Here is a 21,820-nt window from a genome sequence, read left to right on the forward strand (position 1 = left end):
ACTGCCCCCGAGTCTTCCCCCCCGATCCCTGCCCCGCCCAGCCCCAGCATCCTGGTAATTAAAAAAAATCAAAAAAAAAGCCACAGTCACTGGCAGTAGCAGCTGCCATCGGGGTCACTGGGGCCTTGTGGCATAGCCCCCTGGCAGAACAGGGCCTAGGTGACAGCTGCAGCAACCCCAGCTAGAGCTGCATGATTCCCTGCTGACCAGAGCCCCACAGCCCCAGCTACTACCAGTGGGTACGAGGCTTTTTTTTTTCCAAGTGCTAGGAGGCTGAGGCCAGGTGGAGCAGCCTTTGAGGGGCTGGGTGTGCAAGTAGGGGTTGGGCTGTGTGGGTCAGCCATTGGGGGGACTGCAGGATCTGTCAAGGACAGCAATCTGAGGGGCTGGGGGAACAAGCGGGGGTGGGGCATGTGGCTCCTACAGGGGAGGGGGAGTGGTTGCCCCTGTGGGAGCCATGTGGCCCCAGTTGCGGGGTTTGTTGCCCCTGTTGGGGAGGTTGTTGCCCCTGTGGGGAGGCTGTAGCCCTGTGGGGAGAAGTCCATAAGCTGTGCAGGGGGACTGCAACCTGTGGAGGCAAGGGACCCACCCCTCCTGAGCAGCCCCCCCCACAGTCCCTCCACAATTCACCCACACCTACCCACACACCCAAGTGCCCCCCACATCCCTCTGCTGCCACCCACATCCCCCCATCCTTCTTTCCACCCCTCTCCTGCAAACCCCACATCCCTTCAGCACACACCCTACATGCTCAGCTGCCAGACAGGATGAGACCAGCTGGCAGGTGCTGTGGCTGCAGGGGCAGCTGTCTGCACGTCCTGGTAAGTGAAGGGGTCACAGGGAGCTCTAACTGCTCTATGGTAGGAAACCAAAGGCAAACAGCAAAACATATAGGTATTTAGAATTCATTTTATTATTATGATAGAGACACTGGTAGGTTTCCAAATTGCTTTAACACTGTAGATGTATCAATAAAACATTGCCCAACTGATTACCCTCTCTCTCTCTCTCTCTCTCTCTCTCTCTCTCTCTCTGGTAGTCTTTTGTTTTAATTGTGAAGGAACATAAATTTTGGAGTATTTTACAGAGTGACTTCGGGATTTTTTAATTTTCAAATAGGGAACATCAGAATTCCTGCTAGGGAGGCCAGTAGCAGGACCCAGGCAGAGGAGCCAGCTCAGAGCCACCTTGGACCCAGCTGGAGGTGGTTGACCTCCTGGTCAGTTGGGGCCAGGAGGGCATGATGCTTTGACAGTTCAAAGCAGGCCACCACACTGGAAACATGTTCTAGTTACACATGGCAGTAGTGCCGCACAAAGGCAAACCCTGCAGTCACGACCCACTGGCAGCTGGCCCAGAGTCCCCATCTAGGTCTGGCAGGTACGCACCAGGTCACAGCCAAGCAGCAGCCCCACTGCCAGACTGCTGCAGTGGGTAGAGGGTGCAGAGAACTCTCAGGGCTGCTGCATCCGTCCAGCAGGCACAAGGGGTAATGTCCCCAGGTACCATTTGACTGGGCCGCAGAAGCTCCTGAGAGCTAGTAGCCCTGAGCTACTTGCCAGGGCAGCTTTTTATACTGCTGGGGACAGCACAGATGCTGACCCCAGGCTCTAGCTCCCCCTGGTTGTAGTTCTGGCAGGAGCCAGGCAGGGTTATTTTGCCCCAAGTGGCACAATTTGCCCCACACCAAAGTGCATGTCCAGGCACATGCGCTAAGGCAAAAAGCCTCAGCTCAAATTTGTACCGCAATTATTTGAGCTGCTGCAAGTGCACGTGCTTGAATGTGTGGATGCGCCCACTGTGGCTATGTATTTAAAAGGAGTGAGTAGCACTTTCAGCAGCCAGTCTGGTTGCAGAGATCTGGGTCAGCCACATTAGAAAGGGATCAGGGGCAGGTGTAGTAACTTATGTGCTTGGCTCCCATCTGCTTGATCAGAGTCTGTGACAGATTGGCCTTCTCAACCATCTCTGCACTTATTCATATTGAGGTCCTATTCATATTGAGGAACTTCTGACAATGTCAGAAGATGACAAATCTAAAACTACCTCTCTTCAGAATTAATTCTACTGAGTAAAGAAATGACTAAAAAACGATCAGGAGAAAAAGGTAAAGTCCCCTGTTCTGTATGTGAAAAAGCATATGTCATATATTCTGATTTGGCTGGGTGTTTATTTTATCTTGCTTAGTTGTATAGTAATATGATTGATAGTGTGCAATATAAAATCTTACCGCTTCAGGCTGAACATCTGTTTTGTGTGGTTTACTGATTGGAGAAGGAATCTTGAAAGTACTTCTTAGAAATAAACAGATCAACGTTATCATCATCTCAAAAAGATTGACATGGATAATGCAGTAGGAGATGTTGACTTGAGCTGAAGTTTAATTGGTAACACAATTTTTACAGGTTACAGTTACACAATTTTTGTCAGGAATTACATTGAATACTATCAAGTAATGAGAAATGTGATTGACGTATGCCTATGATAAATGGTGGACCAAAAGAATGCTTATGGAAGTAGGAACATGTGGGGCAAACTGATTTTTCTCTAGAAATGTACACTCTCAATGTTATAAATTAATTATTTTGTGATTGCACAGAATAAATTCAAGCACAAGTATAAATATTACTAAATAATACTACTGTAAAGAATACATCAAATAATATTTGTAGCTTCATTAACTAAACTGTCAGGAGCAACTAATTCACAGATTCCAGTCAAGCAAAACACAACAAAGGGGAAATAAGGGATTATGCAAGTGTTTTAAAAGATATTCAATCATCACAACAAGCCATTTATGATGCCACTTATGATGCAGGATGGTTAGTGTTCTGTTCCAGTGTAGTCATTGTTTTTTTGAAGTAGCCTGAAAATGGTATTTTTTTACTCGAACATACATTCATTTAAATTTTATTAATCAGGATTTAAAGATATTTTTTCTGAAATAAAAGTAAGATGGAAGTAAAATGGGTAAGATCAATTTCTACAAGAATCAGTTCTTTTTATATCATTGCCCCTTAGGGTTATTTAGTCTGGAGAAGAGAAGACCAGTGTGGGATTTGACAACAGTCTTTACACACCTGAAGGGCAATTATAGCGAGGATGGGTTTTTCTCTTTGGCCACAGGGGACAAGACTAGGAACAATGGCCTCAGGATGGAGCAGAGGAAATTTAGGCTGGAGATTAGAAGGGACTGTTGCACTATGAGGGTAGTTTGGCATTGGAACAGGATGCCTAGAGAAGCCTGTGGAATCTCCATCCTTGGAAATTTTCAAGAGCAGGTTAGACAGGCAGTTGGTCTGCATGGTTTAGTCATCAGTGATCCTGCCTGGCCAGGGGGCTGGACTAGATAACCGTGTTAGTTCCTTTCCAGCTCTACTTTTGTATGATCCTTTGTCTCCTTTTATCCAGAGACATTTTCTTGTATAGACTTTAGCTACTAAAAAGTGGACAAGTAGCGTCTTTAAAGAGTCAGAAAAACAAAGTACAGCATTCCTGAATATAGCTCTACAGTTCCCATTGTATCCCCTAGGACAGTGGTGCTCAACTCTTTTGTCAATGGGACTGGATGGGCAGTGGCCTGTACTTCCATGGGCAGGATCTAGCTGGTGGACCCAATATGGCACCTGTGGTGTAGGCAGAGGGGCCTCATCTGGAGGGGGGAGCCCCACCCCAACCCAGTAGCACTGGGAAGGGGGGCTTGGCCCAGCCTGAACCTGACCCAGCGAGGGAACAAGGGGGCATGCTCTGATCCCATGGGAGGAAGGGAATCTGACCCAGTCCCAAACTGGCCAGGTGGGGGATGGGGGAAAAGGAGCATAGCCTGCCTGGCCCCAACGTCGCTAGGTAGAGGGAGTGGGGCGTAGCTCAGACCTGAACCAGCTGCACAGGGGAAGGAATTGAGGCTCAGCCACACAAAGAAAGCGGGGGCGGCTCTGACTAACTGTGCAGAGTTTGGGATTTTGGCGGTAGGGAGAGTGGTGCCATTAATTGCCATTGCTCCTCCACTGCCAAATTTCCTGGTCCATGTGGAGCCACTAGCACCTCTGCCCTAGAATGACTAGATTTTAAAGCAACAATTTTAATCATGATTTAAATGATCAAGCAGGAAGCCTGGATGAAAATAAGTATAGTTAATGCATTATTAAACATAGCAAACATTATTATAAGATACTCATGTTTTTACCAATTTGAACAGCAGGACCTGATTTTTTTCACTATAATTTTATCATCATCATCATCAAGAGGCAGCAAATTGATACCTTATTTTAGCAAATGCCTTATTTTAATAAACTTTCTTCCTCATTCCATGGGGGTTTATTATAATGTGAGTGTAAAATAACTCTTAATATTAATTATTAATATTTTCCATTTATACTTGAGAGGTTGTTTCTTTTTAGTTAGTAACTATGATAATATGTTTATGTACAACCAAGTATAGCTTTTGCCCTAATTCTTAGTATTGCCTTCTTTTTTTTTTTTGCTACCCAAGAGGATATTTATTTTAAGCGCTTATATAATTTTTTATTCTCAGGTCCTGAATTCTATATTTTTATTCTGTTAGCAAATAATGAGTCACATATGCCCTGTCTGAAATGATCTAGTTGGGATGGGCCTGCTTTGAGCAAGGGGTTGGACTCACTAGATGGTCTTTTTAGGTCCCTTCCAACCCTAACTTTCTATGATTCTTAATTGCTAATTGATTTCTTTTTTTCCCCCATGATTTATGCCAAGCTGTATTTGGATGGAAATTCAGATTCAATTAAAATATACAAAAACACCATTTAAAACTGTTTTATTTAGTGAAATAAAACTACTGTACCTTGAGTATGCCAAATACATAAGGGAAGAAAAGAAGTTTAAGAAAACACCTCTTTCATTTAAAAAATCTGACTCATTTCATAAAAGAGGAATTACCAGTAGTTGGTAAATTTATTTGATTGTCCCTAGTTAGCCATGTCCTTCAGAATTGTAACTGGTAGATATCCTTTTCCACCTCATTTTTAACCACGACTGTGAAAGAATAGCAAGTTTTCCTTCTGTCCCTCCTCATCCTACCCTAGCCTCAACTCACAGCTTTGAATGAACTACTAAGCTGGAACCAACTGAATAAACTGAAAAATATATCTCTGCTAACTTAACGTCCCAATGCATTTTTTCAGACAATTACTTCTGAGAGTTCACTGTTCTGACTTTCTTTAAAAGAGGCAGAAAATATGTACCACTTGAATATTATTTTATGTATTTATTTTAATAGATCATAGTAAGTTTAAGCCATAACTAGGTTTTCATAACTTCAGTTTTAATTTTAAATGGCTTTATTTTTAAAATTATATTTAAATTTAACTTTTATATTCAATTTAACTTTTCTATCCATAAGTCCCTGCTCTGTCTCTCTGGATAGAGTTTTTTAAAGAATGGTGAATCAGTTGGCCACCCACTTTCAAGAGGGCTAAATGAAGGAAGCAGTTTGAAATCAAACAAAACAGTTATAAAACCCAGCATTATTATTGTGTTCTACTGATATTTCATTGCTACCTAAAGAGTGCATCTACACGTGTCACTATGGTGACATTGTTACTGAGACATGATTTAGTACTTCCTTTTAGAAGTATTAAATTGCAGTGCAGTAACAGCCCATACTGTACCATACTGCGCCATACTAGCGGCCAATGGTTATTTGTAGCAGCTAGCTTGTTATAGCAGCACGCTATACCAGGGGAGTGAATCACTATGGTGAAGTAGCCGCTAGTCATGTATAGATACTCACAGATACTTTGTCACTGTAGCACATTATTACAGTAATATAGCGTCACATGTTGATGCACCCGAACAGCATCTTATGGGTTCTCTGGTAAACCCAGCTGGTGATTGCCTTCTGTCTGAAATGTGTGGGTTGATTGCACTTTCCAGCAAATACTCATTAGTCTGAATTAAAAGAATTTCTTACTGCACAGTCTCAGAAACAAAAAAGAAATATGTGAATCTCTGTTCAGTAGATAAATTATGGTATTTTTGTTTCTCTTCCATCATACCATTGAAGAACATATATTTGAAAAATTATCCTTTTAGCAGTGAGGACCTTGTCACATTTTACAAATAAATGTAGTGGATGATATGGGTAAAGCTATAATCTCAAAAAGTACCTTGTATTGACAAACAGCTGGTAAACTTGCAAACATATGTAAGACAATTATAGGAAATATACTCACGAGCATTTTAGCAAATGGAAAAAGGTTTTCAGACTGTTCTTTACTAGCTGAGCAGTTCTGCTTCTGAACTTTATGATGCAGATCCTTTCTCATACTCCTTTAAAGTATATTTGGGTAAACATTTTAAAGATTTGGAAATGACATTAAGATTACCTTCTGCTTGAAAGGACTCTTGCAATATTGGCTTACAGTAATTGTGCCTTAACAATAAGTTCAGGAAAAAAACAGTAAACAAAAAAACACTATGAATTCACAGTTTGGCATGTTGAGACATACTTCTTAACATATTTGAAGGTTCTACAGTTCAAGCACCCTTTGTAATACATAAATGTTACTGGAGTGGGGGCTGGAAGGGTTGAAGTAACTGTTCAGTAACAGTATATGGCATCATTATATATAACAAAATGTTCTGATTAGATTTCCTTCTTTAACAGATGAAGATGCAGAAATGAACAATTTTAGCTAACATTGTTTGAGACATTTAGGAAGATGAATGAATAAGCTGTTTACGAGGGTATGGCAAGATTTTAAAAAGTCTGGTTGTGTGTTGGTAGACAAGGTTCTTTGGGTAAATGTGGTATCTTTTATTAGACCAACTAAATAGAAAAAATGTTCTTTGAAAACTTTTGGGTACAAACACCCTTCTTCAGGCATAGGGAGAGTCTGCTGTTGTTTTGTGTTCTCCTGGATTGAATAGAAGCCAATATGCAAAATGCAGGTCTGTGAAAATGCAAATATGTGGCACTGAGGATCAGAGGCCATGGGAAACAATAGGTGTGAGACAGGTAGGAGTGGGGGGAGGACGAATGTTGAACTGGTGACAGAATATAGCCGGTAAAATGTAGAGAGTTTGCCTGGGGTTATCAGATGGCAGGCAGGCAATGATGTGCCATAAAGCCAATGTCTTTATTTAGTCCATGATTTTGTATCCAGTAGATTTATGAAGTGAAGTCCATAGGCGTGTCTACAAAAGGTGTTTATGTGGGTAAAATTAGTAATCTACAAAAAAGTGCCTTTTTTAAAAAATGTTTTTTTATTACTTACATGGTAGGTTTTTTTGTGGCAGAGCTCTATTTTGGTAACCTAAACAGAAGTAATGCTGGAATTTACAAATATAGTCAAGCTCTATTACATGCCCTGTTAACCCTCAAGGATACTGAAGAGTAGTACCAATGGTCATCAATTACTTGTTCTCTCTTTTGTAATGAAGGGGCTAGTGTGTATATGCACTACTACTCTCTACTGTGTAAAATATCAGAACTTCTTATGTCTGTGCTTGTGCTGAACTACTGTGACCTCATCCTTACATGGCCAACTAGAGGCCCTGAGTTCTTCTGTTTCCTGTACCAAATGTGTATGATTGACTAACAACTGTGTAGGCAGCTATTTTGCTCAGCATTGTCCTCCATTCTACACATTAATATGCATGTGAAGGAGAAATGATGCTTTTAACATAGCTTTACAAATAGTTTCCTCTGGTGACGTGTCACCGGAGGAGGGGACCTTGGGCCTTCAATACCCCATCTGTCCTGTCCCCCTCGCCAGCTGCTGAATCCAGTGGCAGCTTGGGGAGCCCTGGCCAGGGAAGCTTTGGCCAACCCTGGGGCTGCCTCACCCTTGGCACAGACCTGAGCATGAGGAGCAGCCAGCCACGCCACTGCCAGCCACCAGAAGAGCCAGCTCATCCCTGGGGAGGGCAGGAGGCGCTGGCTGGGCACCGGTCCACTGCACACTACAGACACTGAACTCAGCCAGATGCTGTCACCGATGGGGAGACCCATGCCAAGGCACCAGTCTTGCCAGCCCTGATAAGTCCCACACTGGAGAGGGCCCTCCCAGTTCCCACTCCTGCCTCTGTCCCTGGTCCCAGCTCTGGCCCCTGCTCCTGCTCCCTGCCTGTAGTCCCCTGGCCCTGGGTCCATCTCCCGTCCCCACCCCCACTACAGCACACAGGCAGGTGGGACACAGTTCAGAACTTTATTGAGCAGTCCATGACCCCACAGCTGGGGTCAGGCATGAGCCTCTCACAAACCAATGCTGGCGGCAATGTCCTCCTCCACAGCGGGGGGCAGGGATATGTAGTACTACAAGAGGTAGCCCTCCAGGCAGCGGCAGAGGTTGTGGGGCAGCCCAGGCTTGCCTCCTGTGTTGTAGCTCAAGGTCCCAAACCAGGAGTGCAGGTGTGTTCAGGGCACCAGGAGGATCCTGGTGTCATCAGCAGCAGCGCATAGTGGCTCAGACACCCCTCAGCCTGCACAAATAGCTCATCATGCACTGCTTGGGATGCACACAGCAGGGGCATGCTCAGGGTGCAGTGGCAGCAACAGAGGGGGGCAGCCTTGGCACAGCTTCTTAGAGACGCCTCCTGTGGGGAGGGGAGAGGTACAGCCAGCCCCTCGCCCCAGTTGTCCGGGAGTCCTGCGCACATCAAACCCTGGCGCTGTGGGATGGAGAGCAATGCGGCAGAGTGGTTGGCCTGTGGGGTGGAGGCCAGGTTGGCCAGAGTCTGGAGCCATGGCAGACTGCCTCCCCAGGGGAGCAAGGGAAGTTGGGAGGCTCAGCCAGTGGCCACCAGGGTGCAGGCCTGCCCAGCCAGCTTACCATGTTCCCTGGCCATGCGTGTATAGCTGACCCCCAATCTGAGGCAAGGCAGCACACTGCCCCAGTGCAGATTATCTTATCTCTTCTGTCTCTTGCCTCTGCAAGGTCAACCTCTGGACCTGGGAGACAGCCCACTAGTCCCAGTGGGGTGTTGCTTCAGGATTGCTGCCACCCACCACTGGAGGGGTCCAGATGCGCCGGCTATGCCAGCAGTGAACCAGGGACTGAACTGTGATGCTCCATCTGCTTATGGTGGTGGCAGAGTGGGAGGTGTGGAAGCAGGTCTGGCGGGCAGAGAACATTACCCAGGCAGAGATGTGGCACAGAGCACAGCAAGACCACTGGGCCCACATGGAGGCCCTGGAGCAGGAGTTCCTTAAGCAGCTCCAGCAGCAGGGGGACACTGACTGCCAGGCCTTGTATATCTCCTCACTCCCTGGTCCCCACCCATGGCTCTACAGGGCCCCTGGGTCCCACCTGCTGCCCTGCAGAGGCCCCTGCCTGGCCCTGGGAGGAGGTTCTACAGTGCCTTCTGCCCACCAGAACCACTGGCCCAGCCTCCACCCCAGACCTGCTGCCACCCTCCTGGGCCCAGCCCCACCACTTTCCCCCAAACCACACAGCCAACGACCCAGCCCCACATGAAGCTGCGACCCACTGGGGTAGCCACAGGCCCTGGACCCATGGAGGAACATCCAGGGGCAGGGGTGCTGGGCACCTGCCCTGGGGCTCTTCCCCCTAAGGCCCCCCACAAAGCCCCCCACTCTGGGCTTGACAAGCCAAGATATTGTAAATAGTTTTCAATATGTGTATAGTTTGCCTCATGTATATAGTATGCCTCTTGTAAGTGGGTTTTTATTGTTGGTGGGTGGGGAGGGTGGTGGAGGGGCACTGTTTGTTTGGTGGGGAGGGATGGATGTAGGAGTTGTGAGGACAATACTTTTTTTTTTGTTTCACCCATGTGCATGTCCTAAGAGTGGTGCTGGAGGTGGCCAGGGGGTAGGGGGTGTGGGCAGCAGGGCAGGTGAGCTGGAGTGGGGAGTGCAGAAGGAGGAGGTCAGGCAGGGCCTCCTACACTCAGTGCCCTGGCCCCCGCTGGTGGGTGCACGGTTCTTCTGGGGCCTGGGTGGGGGGCAGCCTGCTGGGGCCAGCAGGGCCAGCACCATGGCCAACAACAGTGCAGGGTACTGGTCATTGCTGGCAGGGGCCAGGCTGGAGTAGTGGGGTGCTGGACACCACTGGCAGGGGCAGCCCTGGCATGGGGAGGTAGTGTGGGCAAGGAGGGAGCTGCCACATGCTGCCCCAGTGCCAGGCATGTGGTTCCTGTGCAGGGAAAGGTCTGACTAGGAATCAGAGCTTTCAAGATGGCTGCCAGGTGCTGGCAGCCATGTGGCTGGAGGTTGGAGCTCCCCCCAGTGACCACAAGGGCACATGACAGGACTGGAGTGTCTTGGGACTAACTTTAGTGCCAAGTGCACTAACTAGTCCAAAGTCTCTGCACGTGTAAACACCTGCCAAAATCACTTAATGTGCATTAAATTTAATTGCACTTATTTGCACATGTAGACATGCCCTAAATGAAGTAAGTTAAGCTTTCATTAGAAAAGGAGTGTCAAAAACATGTAAGTACTGCTGAGTGAAATTCCTCAAGACAAAACAATTAGCTGCTTTTGTGTCTTTGACAAGCAGATGTTTTGTAAGTTTCTGAAAAATATTTGCTGTAGGGGTGAAAGTGTCAAAATACTTACGTGGTACAGAACACTGCTGAAAATGGGCTGTAGCAGTCAGTCTGTTTCTGGACACTTTTAGTGGCGAATTATTCACTTTGAAGTTAAGTGTGTGGTTTTCTTTATTTCACACAGAGTACTATTCCTTTTGTTTTGCAGTGAAGAGAGCTACAGTGTTACAGCCTATTCCTTAAGGGACCAGCTGTTGGTTGAACAGTGTGACAATGAAGAACTGAATTCCTCTCCTGTAAAAAACAGTTCAACCATGTTGTATTCACGGCAGAACTCTGCAAGTCACCTCTTCAGATTAACTATCCTTAGTAATCATGCAGGAGAAAAGGTGGAAATGCTACTCGGGACTGAGAATCAGTAAGTAGATTGTTGTTTCCTTAACTCCCTTTCTCCATCCTACAATTTTAAACATTTTTCCTTCTAGCCAAAGTACAAGAGCATCAAGTCTTTTGGACCTATTCTATCATTTGTCCAGTGAGTTGAAAAGCTGGAGTTGAGTCTTAGCCCAATATCTTGATAACACAACACATGGTCAGTGCCCAAAGAACTAGTACTAATAATTGATTGTAGACTCAAGTATCTCTTTCATGGCAGTAGAAAATACTGCACTTTAGCCTTAAAAGTTATTCTGTTCACCTGACAGTAGAAATAAGCTACTACATTTTCAGTGGAAATAAGCTACTACATTTTCATCTGACATGAGTTTAAAGGATGTCAAGTATGTAATCTGCATTTTTTACATTTAGATTTTTAATTTTTTTAAACCAAATGGCAATATGTTTGTGAGTCCTCCCTGCAGAGCTTCTTGGCAAAGTTACTCCCCTAGATGTTTAAGTTCTCTTCAGAGACAGCATCTGAGGCTAGTCAATCAGATCCTCTTTGCCCTGAGCGGGGTCTTGAGAATGGAGCCATGTGAGGTCCTGTATCACAGTACACCTTGGCATCCAGGCTCCCTTAATCCGGCCATACATGCTCATGGAGCTCTGCATGGCCCTGTTGCTCATCACCAGGGATCCTGATTTTCTCTGATTAAAAAAAAGCACAAATTCTCTGATTAAATCCATGTTTTTTTCTGTGATTAAAATGAAATGCCACTATATATATAGGTATCAGTTAAACACAATGTTTTATTATTATATTTCCAATTCTGAAGTGATTTGGAAGACTACTAGTGCATTAATCATTATAATTAAATACTGAAATAAGCCTATAAGTCTTGGCATTTGATTTTGGGTTTCTTATCGTGGAAAATCAGAGCTCCCCAAGTCCCTTTCATTCACCAGGATGCCGGTCCAGCTGCAGCTGCCCCACCACCTGCTTTGTGGTGCTGAGCAGCCCTGATAGACCGGTGCCCTGCCTATGCAATTGCCCGTCACTCCCAAACGACAGCCCCCCCAGCCATGCTGGTGCCCCTCACTCCTCACCCACAGTGCCCTGGCCCTGCCACTTCCCCTCACTCCCACCCCACAGGCCCTCTGGCCCTGCCGATGCCCTCATTCAGGACTCACAGCTTCCCCCCGGAAACCCCCAGCTGGTGCCCCTCGCTCACCAACCACAGCCCCCTGGGCCCTGCTGGTGCCTCTCACTCACCACCCACAGCCACCCAGCCCTATCAGTGCCCTTCACTCATCACCCTCGGCCTCCTGGGCCCTGCAAGTGCCCCTCACTTACCACCCAGAGCCTTCTGCCCCTCCCAGCCCTGCCAAAGGAGTCCCCAAGTTGCCCAGGCTATAGGGTCAGAGACCTGGGTCTGCAGCCCCCTGATCCTCCCAGCAGCACCTGGGCCCCAGCTGCCACATGTGGGAAGCAGCAGTTGCTGCAGCAGAGTGGACCACAGGGTCCAGCTCTCTCTCCCCCATGGGTAGCACAGCTGAAACAGAGCCTGTAAGGGAAGGAAGTGGGCTTCCCTCTGTGGGCTTGGGCTCCCTGCCCTGCTGCCCTCCCTCTGAGGCCTCTGCTGCTCATGACAGGGCAGAGCAGGACAGAGCAGGTGGGGAACTCAGTGCTGCCACCGTGAGCCCTGTGCTGCCATGATGAGGTGCCCCCTGCCAGCCCAGCAGCACCAAAGGGCACAACTCAGTGCTACCATCCCTGCTACTGCTATGTGGGCAGGGGGCACATCACCATGGCAGTTCAGGGCTCCTGGTGGCGGCATCGAGCTTCCCCATCCCGCTTTGCCATGCTGTGCTGGGTCTTGCCCACTGGGCTGCAGAGGCCCGGGGGAGACTGCAGCAAGGCAGGGTGCCCAAGCCTGCAGCAGGCACCCTGACCCCCATCCAGTGCACAAATCAGGGGGGCACATGCCCCTCAATGCCCCCCTGGGAGTCCATGCAATGACAGGGAGCCAGCCCCCATGCCTGGATGAGCGTCCCATGGCCCCTTCCTTCTCCCTGCCCAGGCCCTGTGGCATCACAGCCCTATGCCCCAAGCCTCACGCACCACCCAGGTGCCCCAGCCCTGCCCAACTCCACCCCTCCCTCACTATGGAGGCCTCAATCCCTCCCTCTCCCCACAAACTTACCTGTGAGGACCTGGTCTCCAGGCCGCCTGGAAGACATGTGCACACATGCACATGGCCCCCCCTGCCTAATTGCCCTTCTTTGTAGGCTGGAACTCTGCCAGCCTACATGGGGAACCCCACTGTTTCTCACACTTATCTCCTTTAAGAGAAAATCCTGGTTTTTCTCCTTAAAATGAGAATGGTGAATGGAAAACCCGGATCCTTGCTCATCAGCTGACCATCGCACTTTTCTTCTGAAGTCGCACTGAGTTGCGCAGTCACACAATTTGGATCCTTTTGACTGCTGTTTTCCATGAGAGCACATGGTTTGCCAAAACAGACACATGTCAGGACAGGCCTGGGCAGTCCTGATGAGATGAGGGGGCTGTTATCTTACATTCTAGCTCCACCATTTATGGGCAAGAGGCCCCCGACTGAAGTGATGCAGGAAGCACAGGAGGAGGAAGGTGAAGCTGGTCCCAGCCAGGCAGAGAGAACAAAATGCAAAGTGCCCCTCAGTGTAGGGGGGGCATGGGGGGTGCCAAGCAGCCCCTCACAGCCTGCAACTCTGACAGCTGCAAAGGGAAAAGGCACAGTTTCCCACATTTTTCTCCTTTAAATGAGAATCCATTTTTAAAGTTTGTTCATGACCCTTTCATATATTCTTGTGATCCACTTTTGGGTCGCGGCCCAGGGGTTAAGAAACGCCGATTTAGATCGTGGCTTTACTTCAGAACACTGAGGTAGCTCTAGTTTTTAGAGTAACTAACTAACGGTTTTAAATCTCTTATGAAAGTTATTTTTAAGGCAAATTGAATGGCATAAGCTGTATTTGCAAATCATCCTGAGCTGCACTGCAGGCATCTCCGTCTGATCCTGTAAAACAGGAGTGTCCAACTTGCAGCCACAATTGCCATAAGTGGCATAGACAGCCTGAATGTGCGGCATACAGCAGATCAGAGAGAGGTCAAGCAACACAGCAACAGGGAGGGTGGGAAGCAGAAATCAAAGCAGGAGACAGGACAGTATAGGACAGGAAGTGGATTAGGGGGATTTGAGGGGGCTAACTTGTGGCCTGCCTACCAAAAAGGTTGGCCTCCACTGCTATAAAATATTGCATTTGCTTGTGCAAGTTTGGTAATTGTGTGCACAAATGTCAACACTACTGTAGATTTCTGAAGAAGAAATACTGTTTTATAAATGTTTTATAAAGCAGTTATGAAACCCCATTCAAAATGTATTTCCTGATCATGCAGGCACACACTAGCCAGCTCTCTGAGAGGTCTAAGAAAGTATTGCTTTTGTGCTGCCTTTTCCTCATTGGTGTGTAGTTTGAGTTTTAATTGCTATTTTTACTTTTTATGTTTTAGTATTTTAGCATTTTATGAAATTATATCTAGGCACAGATTCCACTCAGGTGGAAATAGCTACTGTAAAGTACAGATGTACTTTAAGCTGTAATAATAGTAGTAACAGAACAAGGAAAAGCTCTGCTAGATTATAAAGTTTATTGTCCTGAAACTAGGATTTGTATCAGATTATTTACAATGACGTTTGTGTGACTGAGCAGTGGGATACAGTGCAGAAAGAGTGCCAGAGAATTCTGCATAGCCTTGGGCAGAGCTATGAATCTGGGCAAGGATAGAGGTGGTCCTTGTTCTGTTGAGGCAGTTTCAAGGAACATCCTGCTTTTGACTAAAGCAACAAAAAGTGTCTTGTTCTTTCTCATGGAAACCTCAGAGAGGGCATCATTTTCTTGGGATGTCGTTAGCAACCAAGGAGCCCTCCACAGAAGCAACAGCTTTTATCTGTCTCATTGGAAGCCGGAGGCGGGTGGAACACATGAAAACATTAACTGCACAGTGCTCTTGACATACCCTAAACTGGAAAGTTTGCCATTTTAGATTTGTTTTCAAAGTTGAGAACAACTCTGAAAGAAACTATAGATCATTATTTTTCCTTTTAAAAGCATCGTTATAAAATGAATCAAATGTGTTCTGAGTTGGCGCACGTTGTGGCCACACTGTAGTGCATTTGTAGATGTTTAGTTTTTAATAAAATATTTTAATTTATTAATTTATTGTTGTGACTATTAGCAACTAATTATATTCTCTACCACCATTCATAAAAATAACAATGCAGCAAAGCCTACTTAGGAGGAAAAATCCAGAAAATAATTACTGGGTTTGAAAGTTGTCACTGTGCCCTTAAGACTGGTGCTAAAATGGGGAAAACACAGAAGAATAAAAACCTAACCAGGCAGGTCAAACTGAATGAGTCAGTGGTGTTTATACATGCAAAGAGTTCTGTATGATATTACTGTTAGTTTGAGGGGTCAGTTTCCCAATTACTGTTTGCTTATTTCTGGCAATCTGGATGCTGAGTGCTAATTGCTGAAATTGTAGATTGCTCTTCATGGATCAATCTTGGCATTTGGTCTGTGAGGGGAAAATGAGATCTTATTCAGCCTAGTGTGAGGGGAATCAAGTAGAAAGAAGGGAAAATGCCACCATGAGACTATATGTCTAAAGCTTACCAATTACTGCTGCTAATACTACTACTGCTGTTATTTAAAAAGAACCATTTGTCATAGAATCAGGATGTGCTTTTTACATGTATGCTTCTTATACATTCATCCTGGGATGGATATAATACTCCTGCCACTGATGCATTGATTCAAATTAAATTGTCACTTAGCACAAGAAAATCCATATCTAACCCTGGCAGCTCACCTGACACACAACCAGTCTGATGCTTGACACCTTAGTTGAAAGCTCCAAAGGAGAATGGCCCTCAGCTCATGCAGGTTCTTCAGAATCATCTTTCTTTTCTGTCTGTACCATTAGACATAGTTTAGAAGGACATTTTCTTGTCTATTCTTTTAAATTAGAATAATCAACTTCTTCCCCTCACCCTGACTCACTTCAAAGAAGAATGGCTTGTGCCACGAAGATCATACGTTTCCTTTTAGAAAAGTTTACGGGCCAACAGTGCAAATAAAAGGAAAATATGGAAAATACTACCATGTAAATAGCATGGTTTGGATCCTGTTAGATGTTAAACTTGTCCTCATGTATATGCACGATTAGCGTGACAAAATGTGATGGCCCACATGTTCAAGTTGGTTGCAACATAAAAAGGATGGATCCACCACCAAAATGAGAGATTGACAGCAAAGAAGTTACTGTTTCAAACATCAGCTTCTTTGTCTTGTCAAGATGAAAGTAATGTATGGCTAGGTCTTATACTCCCCACTATCCCACAGTGCTCTTGTCTACCTCCCCACCTCCTGCTCCAAGGGGAAAGGCAGGGGAGGGAGAGCAGCTGTCTCCTCGATTTCCTGCCCAGCAGGGAGCTGTCAAGTAAGCTTGCAGGCTGCCCCATCCCTGAGGATCTGATTTGTTTTATCACTGGCTTGATCCTTGTATTGTTGTTTAAAACCATACAAAATACGTGTAAAGTGTTACCAAATAAAAATAGTAGAGTTTTCCAGTTACTTAGCACAGATATAGATGGCAGAGAATTTGGGTGAAGAATTAGGGCTAGATTGCAGAATTTCAGTTATGGAACTAAAATGCTTATTATATTTAGACAGCATGCCAATCTTCATATAACTAGTAGATTATTCTCTTAGATTTTTTTTTCAGCCAGAAGTGATTTTTTTTTTATTTATGTAAGACAATAAGCAGACTGTGTGGCATTCATGAGTGTGAAATATCTGATAGAAGGAAGGAGGAGTCTCTGTGCATATTAACATTTTAAAACTCCTAAAATTCATTTTTACAATATTTTTGTTCCTGAGGAAAATAAAAATGACTCATGCAAAATAATGTGTAACCCATCTAGGGCAAGTACATAAAAGTCCATTCCACACCCTCCATTAAGGGCATTTCTGACTACTTCTAAATACAAAACCAATATCTAGGGCTGACTGGAAAATTGGGGGTGTTGGGGAATATTCTCATATATAGGAAGATTTGTACCTTTTAAAGAAATATCAGAACTCACAAACTTTGCTTTGGAAATGCTACCTCATTTATTCAAAATGCCTCATGAACCTTTCCAGACTTGGTGACCACACTACATTGCCTTTGCTGTCTCTCTTCTTTTTTTCTGAGCCACTGTGGTACATTATAGGTGATATAGTAACTTGGAGGGACTATGCCAGAGGCGAAAATGGGGACACAATGGATACAAATTAAAACTCCCACAATGGGATTTCTAATATGATTTTTTTCAATATTCAAGTGTTTGTATTTTTGACAAAAAAATACAAATCTTTTGAGTGTAAATTATGCTGACTGAATGTAAATTTGATACTCGTAGATATCAAATTTACATCCAGTTAGTTACTGTGCAGTAACATCGTGTGTATGGACTGACTTGGGGCTAAAGGTGTCAGAGGACCACACCCCCATGTGCAAACTCCTATTTAGAACACATTTATCCTATGACTTCTTTAGTCCCAAGTCAGTGCACACACACAGTGTTACTGCAGTAAGGTGCCTACATGTGCGCTACTGTACAGTAACCAACTGAACTTAAATTTGATACCTGTATGATGTAGATATCACATTTATGCTCAAGTTGGCATGTCACCATATTTACTACACAGTACAAGTGTAAATGTGCACATGTAGATGTACCCCCTATGCACAAACTCTTTCTTAAAACACATTTATCCTGACACCTTTCAAATGTACTCTGCTAACAGGATGTTGGCTTGAATCCACAAGGTTTATTCAGTGAAGTCTAACTATATTATGCTATCACTGTAAAGTATTGGGACACAGTATTGAATTTTGGTCAACCTACCTGAAGATATAATTAAATAGAGGGCAGCTGCTTTAAAGGCAGCAAAGATAATAAATACAGTGGGTAAATGGAGGGATTGATATAATTTTGATTATTTACTTTTGAAAGCAATTGCTCAAAAGCTAAACCTGATTATTCAAGGTTGCTTAACAGACCAGACCTAGAGGTCATTTATTGAAACACAGAGAGAATACGTGTTGAAAGAATTTATGAAAATAATTCTACACTAACTTTAGTCCCAAGTCACTCTACGTGTAAAGTGACTTTTTAATGCCTGCATGTGTCGATGCCACCCTATTCCTACTTACTGCATAGTAATTTACTGCGCAGTAAATTTAAGCTGGCATAAATGCATGTATGCACGCCCAGGGAGTGGGTTTTAAGTATAGGAGGTGGTTTGATAGATGACCAAAAGGAGTGCTCAAATGAAAAATTCTGATAGACATGACAGGAAAAGTTATGAGCTTAAAATCAATGTGTACGGCAAAGGATTCAAGTGTAACCTGGCATGGTCAAAGTGCAGAAAGTTGTTCTCTGTAGCCGCATTTCAAGAGGCAGACTGGGGAGTGAGATGAGATTCCAAGATGACTTTCTTTTGTCTGGTGATCCTTTAAAACTGTTCTAATAATTCCATACTTCAACCATTTCTTTCAAAACACTGTTCTAACACATGCATTCCCTTGATGTCATATTCCAGCTGACACTGGTTTTGAAATACTGAAATGTTATGTTAGTTAATAAATACCTCTGAACATATTGCATACTTTGTGTGCATAATTTATTCACCTGAAACATAGGGTGTTTATCTAAAAGAGTTCAGTAACTGGCTTTTAAAAGCACTTGGGAATTCAGATTTAAAAATGTATCTTAATAATCCGTTTTTCTGCTACCTGAACCATCTGAACATGTTAGACTCTCTTTAACAACAGTCAGACAAAATAATGTGTTTAATTGAAATGGTTGTTTCACAAAATGAGCTATATACTTGCATCCCAGCGTGGTGAGTTGAAGTCAGATCTTAATTTTTCAAAGATCAGAAACATTCAGCTTAAATTGTAGTTCAGGGTATTGAACTGAGTAACCCATAATAATCTTTTGTTTTCCAATCTAAATTGCCCAGTACCTCCTTGATCCTTATCCCACTTACACAACTCCCAAAAGTGTTCATTTCATCTAACTTTTTCTATGCCCATCTCTACTCACTTAAAAAAAAAAAATCTCCGGATAGTCTATCTAAAATCAGTTGTTTGGCAAGGTAATGTTTAGAGTTAAGCTGGATATTTGTGATATCTTTCACAGACTTCCCAAGTCAGCATAGCCAAGGGACAGAATGTGTCCCTTCTTTCAGAACATATGGAAAATTTTTGGTTGTTTGTTTGTTGGTTTTTGAAAGAGATCAGTTTTCCTTTCTAAATATACATCCAGCCAAGTCGCAGCTATAGGAAAATTCAGCATTTCTTTTAATTGTCACCATTCTGCAAAAATGTTCTTGTCTGTAATATGCACTGCATGTTAGTTTTTATAGAAAAGGGCGTTCACAAATATACTTCCAAATACTTCTCTTTTAATGAAAATATTACTTTTGAGTTATTTGTTAGATTAGAAATAATGTAAAAGCTACTGGTTGCAGAGATTAAGGCAGTGCTTATATTATAATTAAATGTGCACACAAAACCAAATTTTTCAAGTACTTCTTTTAAAACACTTTCTAACATGTTCCCAAATGAAGAGTGTTCTTTTGCTCCTTCTTTATCAGAATACCACTTCTACAAAACAAAAGCAATATCATTGGTCATTTAAAATATCTTGCTATATTTTAATTTTGAAGTATTTTCAGGAAAATCTATCTTGCCATCTTGTGAAATTAAAGAAAACATGCTTTCCTCCCATGAGAAAGGAGAAAGATTCAAATCCGGAGTCGTGAAAAGGGCAGGACCTCTAACACTCTAAGGTCAGCGGTCTTGGAAACTGAATTTGTCTCAATTGTTTACAGGAGTGAAAGAGCTCGCTGGATTACTACACTTGGACAGAACAGCGACAGACAGAACACAGACAGGACAAGTAAGCAAGAGACAACAAGACTGTTCAGGCAGTTGACATGAAAACAGAAACATACTGCCCCTTGGTGGTTAAACTGAACAAATACAAATGTATTTACCTGCAAAAAACAGTCATCTGTGTTCCCTTTGAAATTGCTCTTTTCCTCTAACATATCCAAAGTTTGACCTTCTGTGCACACAGTGAACCAGGTGGGGTTTTGTGGAGGTTCTTTGAGAGGTTTCATTTTACACATTATTATATTCCTTGCATTCATTAACATTGATCTGGTCAATTATATCAGCCTATTACCAGGATGAGGTTGAGAAAGCCAGAGCTTAGGCACATAACCTAAATTCATGTTTTTGTGTAGCTATCAAGCGAAAGCCAGTTGGCTAATCTTCTAAACTACTGAGATTACTTGAACAATTTTATTCTGCTACAGCCTAAAATAGGGATTTACTATGCCTTCTTGTATTGTCACAATATAAAGATATTGATTTCTTATATGCATCTTAATCCAATAAGTCCTGTTTCTTCTCCAGCGTTGACTCAGGTGGAGATCATCAGAACTTACACTGCAAAGCAGTCAGATGAACTATCCCTTCAGGTTGCTGATGTGGTTCTAGTTTATCAAAAAGTGAATGATGGTAGGTGAACATCTTTCTGCTTAGTTAATGCTAATGCTGTCAACAAAGCAGATTATTTTGTTGGAAGAATTCATTTTTCCTTGTAGCATTTTCTCCACAACAAAACACAGTGTCAGCCTAGGTGTCCCCTTCCCTACCCTTTGTATTCTAATCACTGCTTTCTATTTAGCAGTCTGCTTCTTTCAGTCCCTTCGAAGTATCCAGTGAAGTAAGCCCTCTGTTTACAGAAGTTTTTGCTATACATCAGCATGGATTCACCAAGGGCAAGTCATACCTGACCAATCTGATTGCCTTCTTTGATGAGATGACTGGTTCTCTGGAGGTGGGGAGGGCTGTGGACATGATATACCTTTACCTTAGCAAGGTTTTTGATATGGTCTTCTCCTACAACATTCTTGCAAGCAAGCTAAGGAGATATGGGTTGGATAAATGGGCTATAAAGTGGATAGAAAACTGGGTAGATTGTCCAGTTCAAAGGGTACCAGTCAATGGCTTGATGTCTAGCTGGCAGCTGGTATCAAGTGGAGTGCCCTAGGGGTCAGGTCTGAGGTCAGGTTTGTCCAATATCTTCATCAATGACCTGGAAGAAGGGATGGAGTGCACCCTAGCAAGTTTGCAGATGACACCAAGCAAGGGGGAGTAGTAGACATGCTGGAGAGTAGAACTGGGATTCAGAGAGGCCTTGAAAAATTGGAGGATTGAACCAAAAGAAATCTTATGGGGTTCACTAAGGACAAGTGCACTTAGGACAGAACAATCTCATGCAGTGGTAGAGGCTGGGAACTGACTGACTAAACAACAGCTCTGCAGAAAAGAACCTGGGGGTTACAGTGGACAATAAGCTGAGTATGAGCCAACAGTGTGCCCTTTTTGTGAAGAAGGCTAACAGCATACTGGGCTATATTACTCGGAACATTGCCAGCAGATCAAAGGAAGTGGTCCTTCCTCTCTATTTGGCACTGATGAAGCCATATCTGGAGTAGTGTGACCAGTTTTGAGGTTTTTTTTTTTTTTCTGTTTTTTTGCACTGGTCCTGGAAGCACTGCAATACCAGGTCAATGCATGGAGTGGATGGAGCACGCTCCGGTTCCACCACCAGTTTTGAGGTCCCCACTACAGAAAGGATGTGGACAAATTGGAGGGAGTCTAACAGAGGGCAGCGAGAATGGTTAGGGGGCTGGAACATATGACTTCTCAGGAAAGGCTGAGGGAACTGGGCTTATTTAGTCTGGAGAAGAGAAGACTGAGAGGGGGTTTAATAGCAGC

General features: G+C 44.1%; 1 protein-coding gene across 1 annotated transcript in view; it reads left to right on the plus strand.

Annotated features, from left to right (window-relative positions):
- The window catches only part of ARHGEF26 (Rho guanine nucleotide exchange factor 26), a gene marked incomplete at its 5' end in the record, with an annotated part of 141,428 nt that overhangs the window by 117,098 nt on the left and 2,510 nt on the right, over window positions 1-21,820 (plus strand). Inside the window, 3 exons of the mRNA XM_019532508.1 lie at window positions 10,700-10,909; window positions 19,861-19,928; window positions 20,450-20,554. Of these exons, the coding sequence (XP_019388053.1) occupies window positions 10,700-10,909; window positions 19,861-19,928; window positions 20,450-20,554 (383 nt within the window). The remainder of the gene's footprint in view (window positions 1-10,699; window positions 10,910-19,860; window positions 19,929-20,449; window positions 20,555-21,820) is intronic.

The sequence above is a fragment of the Crocodylus porosus genome, unplaced genomic scaffold, assembly GCF_001723895.1.
Source record: "Crocodylus porosus isolate Cpor-Errol unplaced genomic scaffold, CroPor_comp1, whole genome shotgun sequence".
In the NCBI taxonomy this organism is placed as follows: domain Eukaryota; kingdom Metazoa; phylum Chordata; order Crocodylia; family Crocodylidae; genus Crocodylus; species Crocodylus porosus.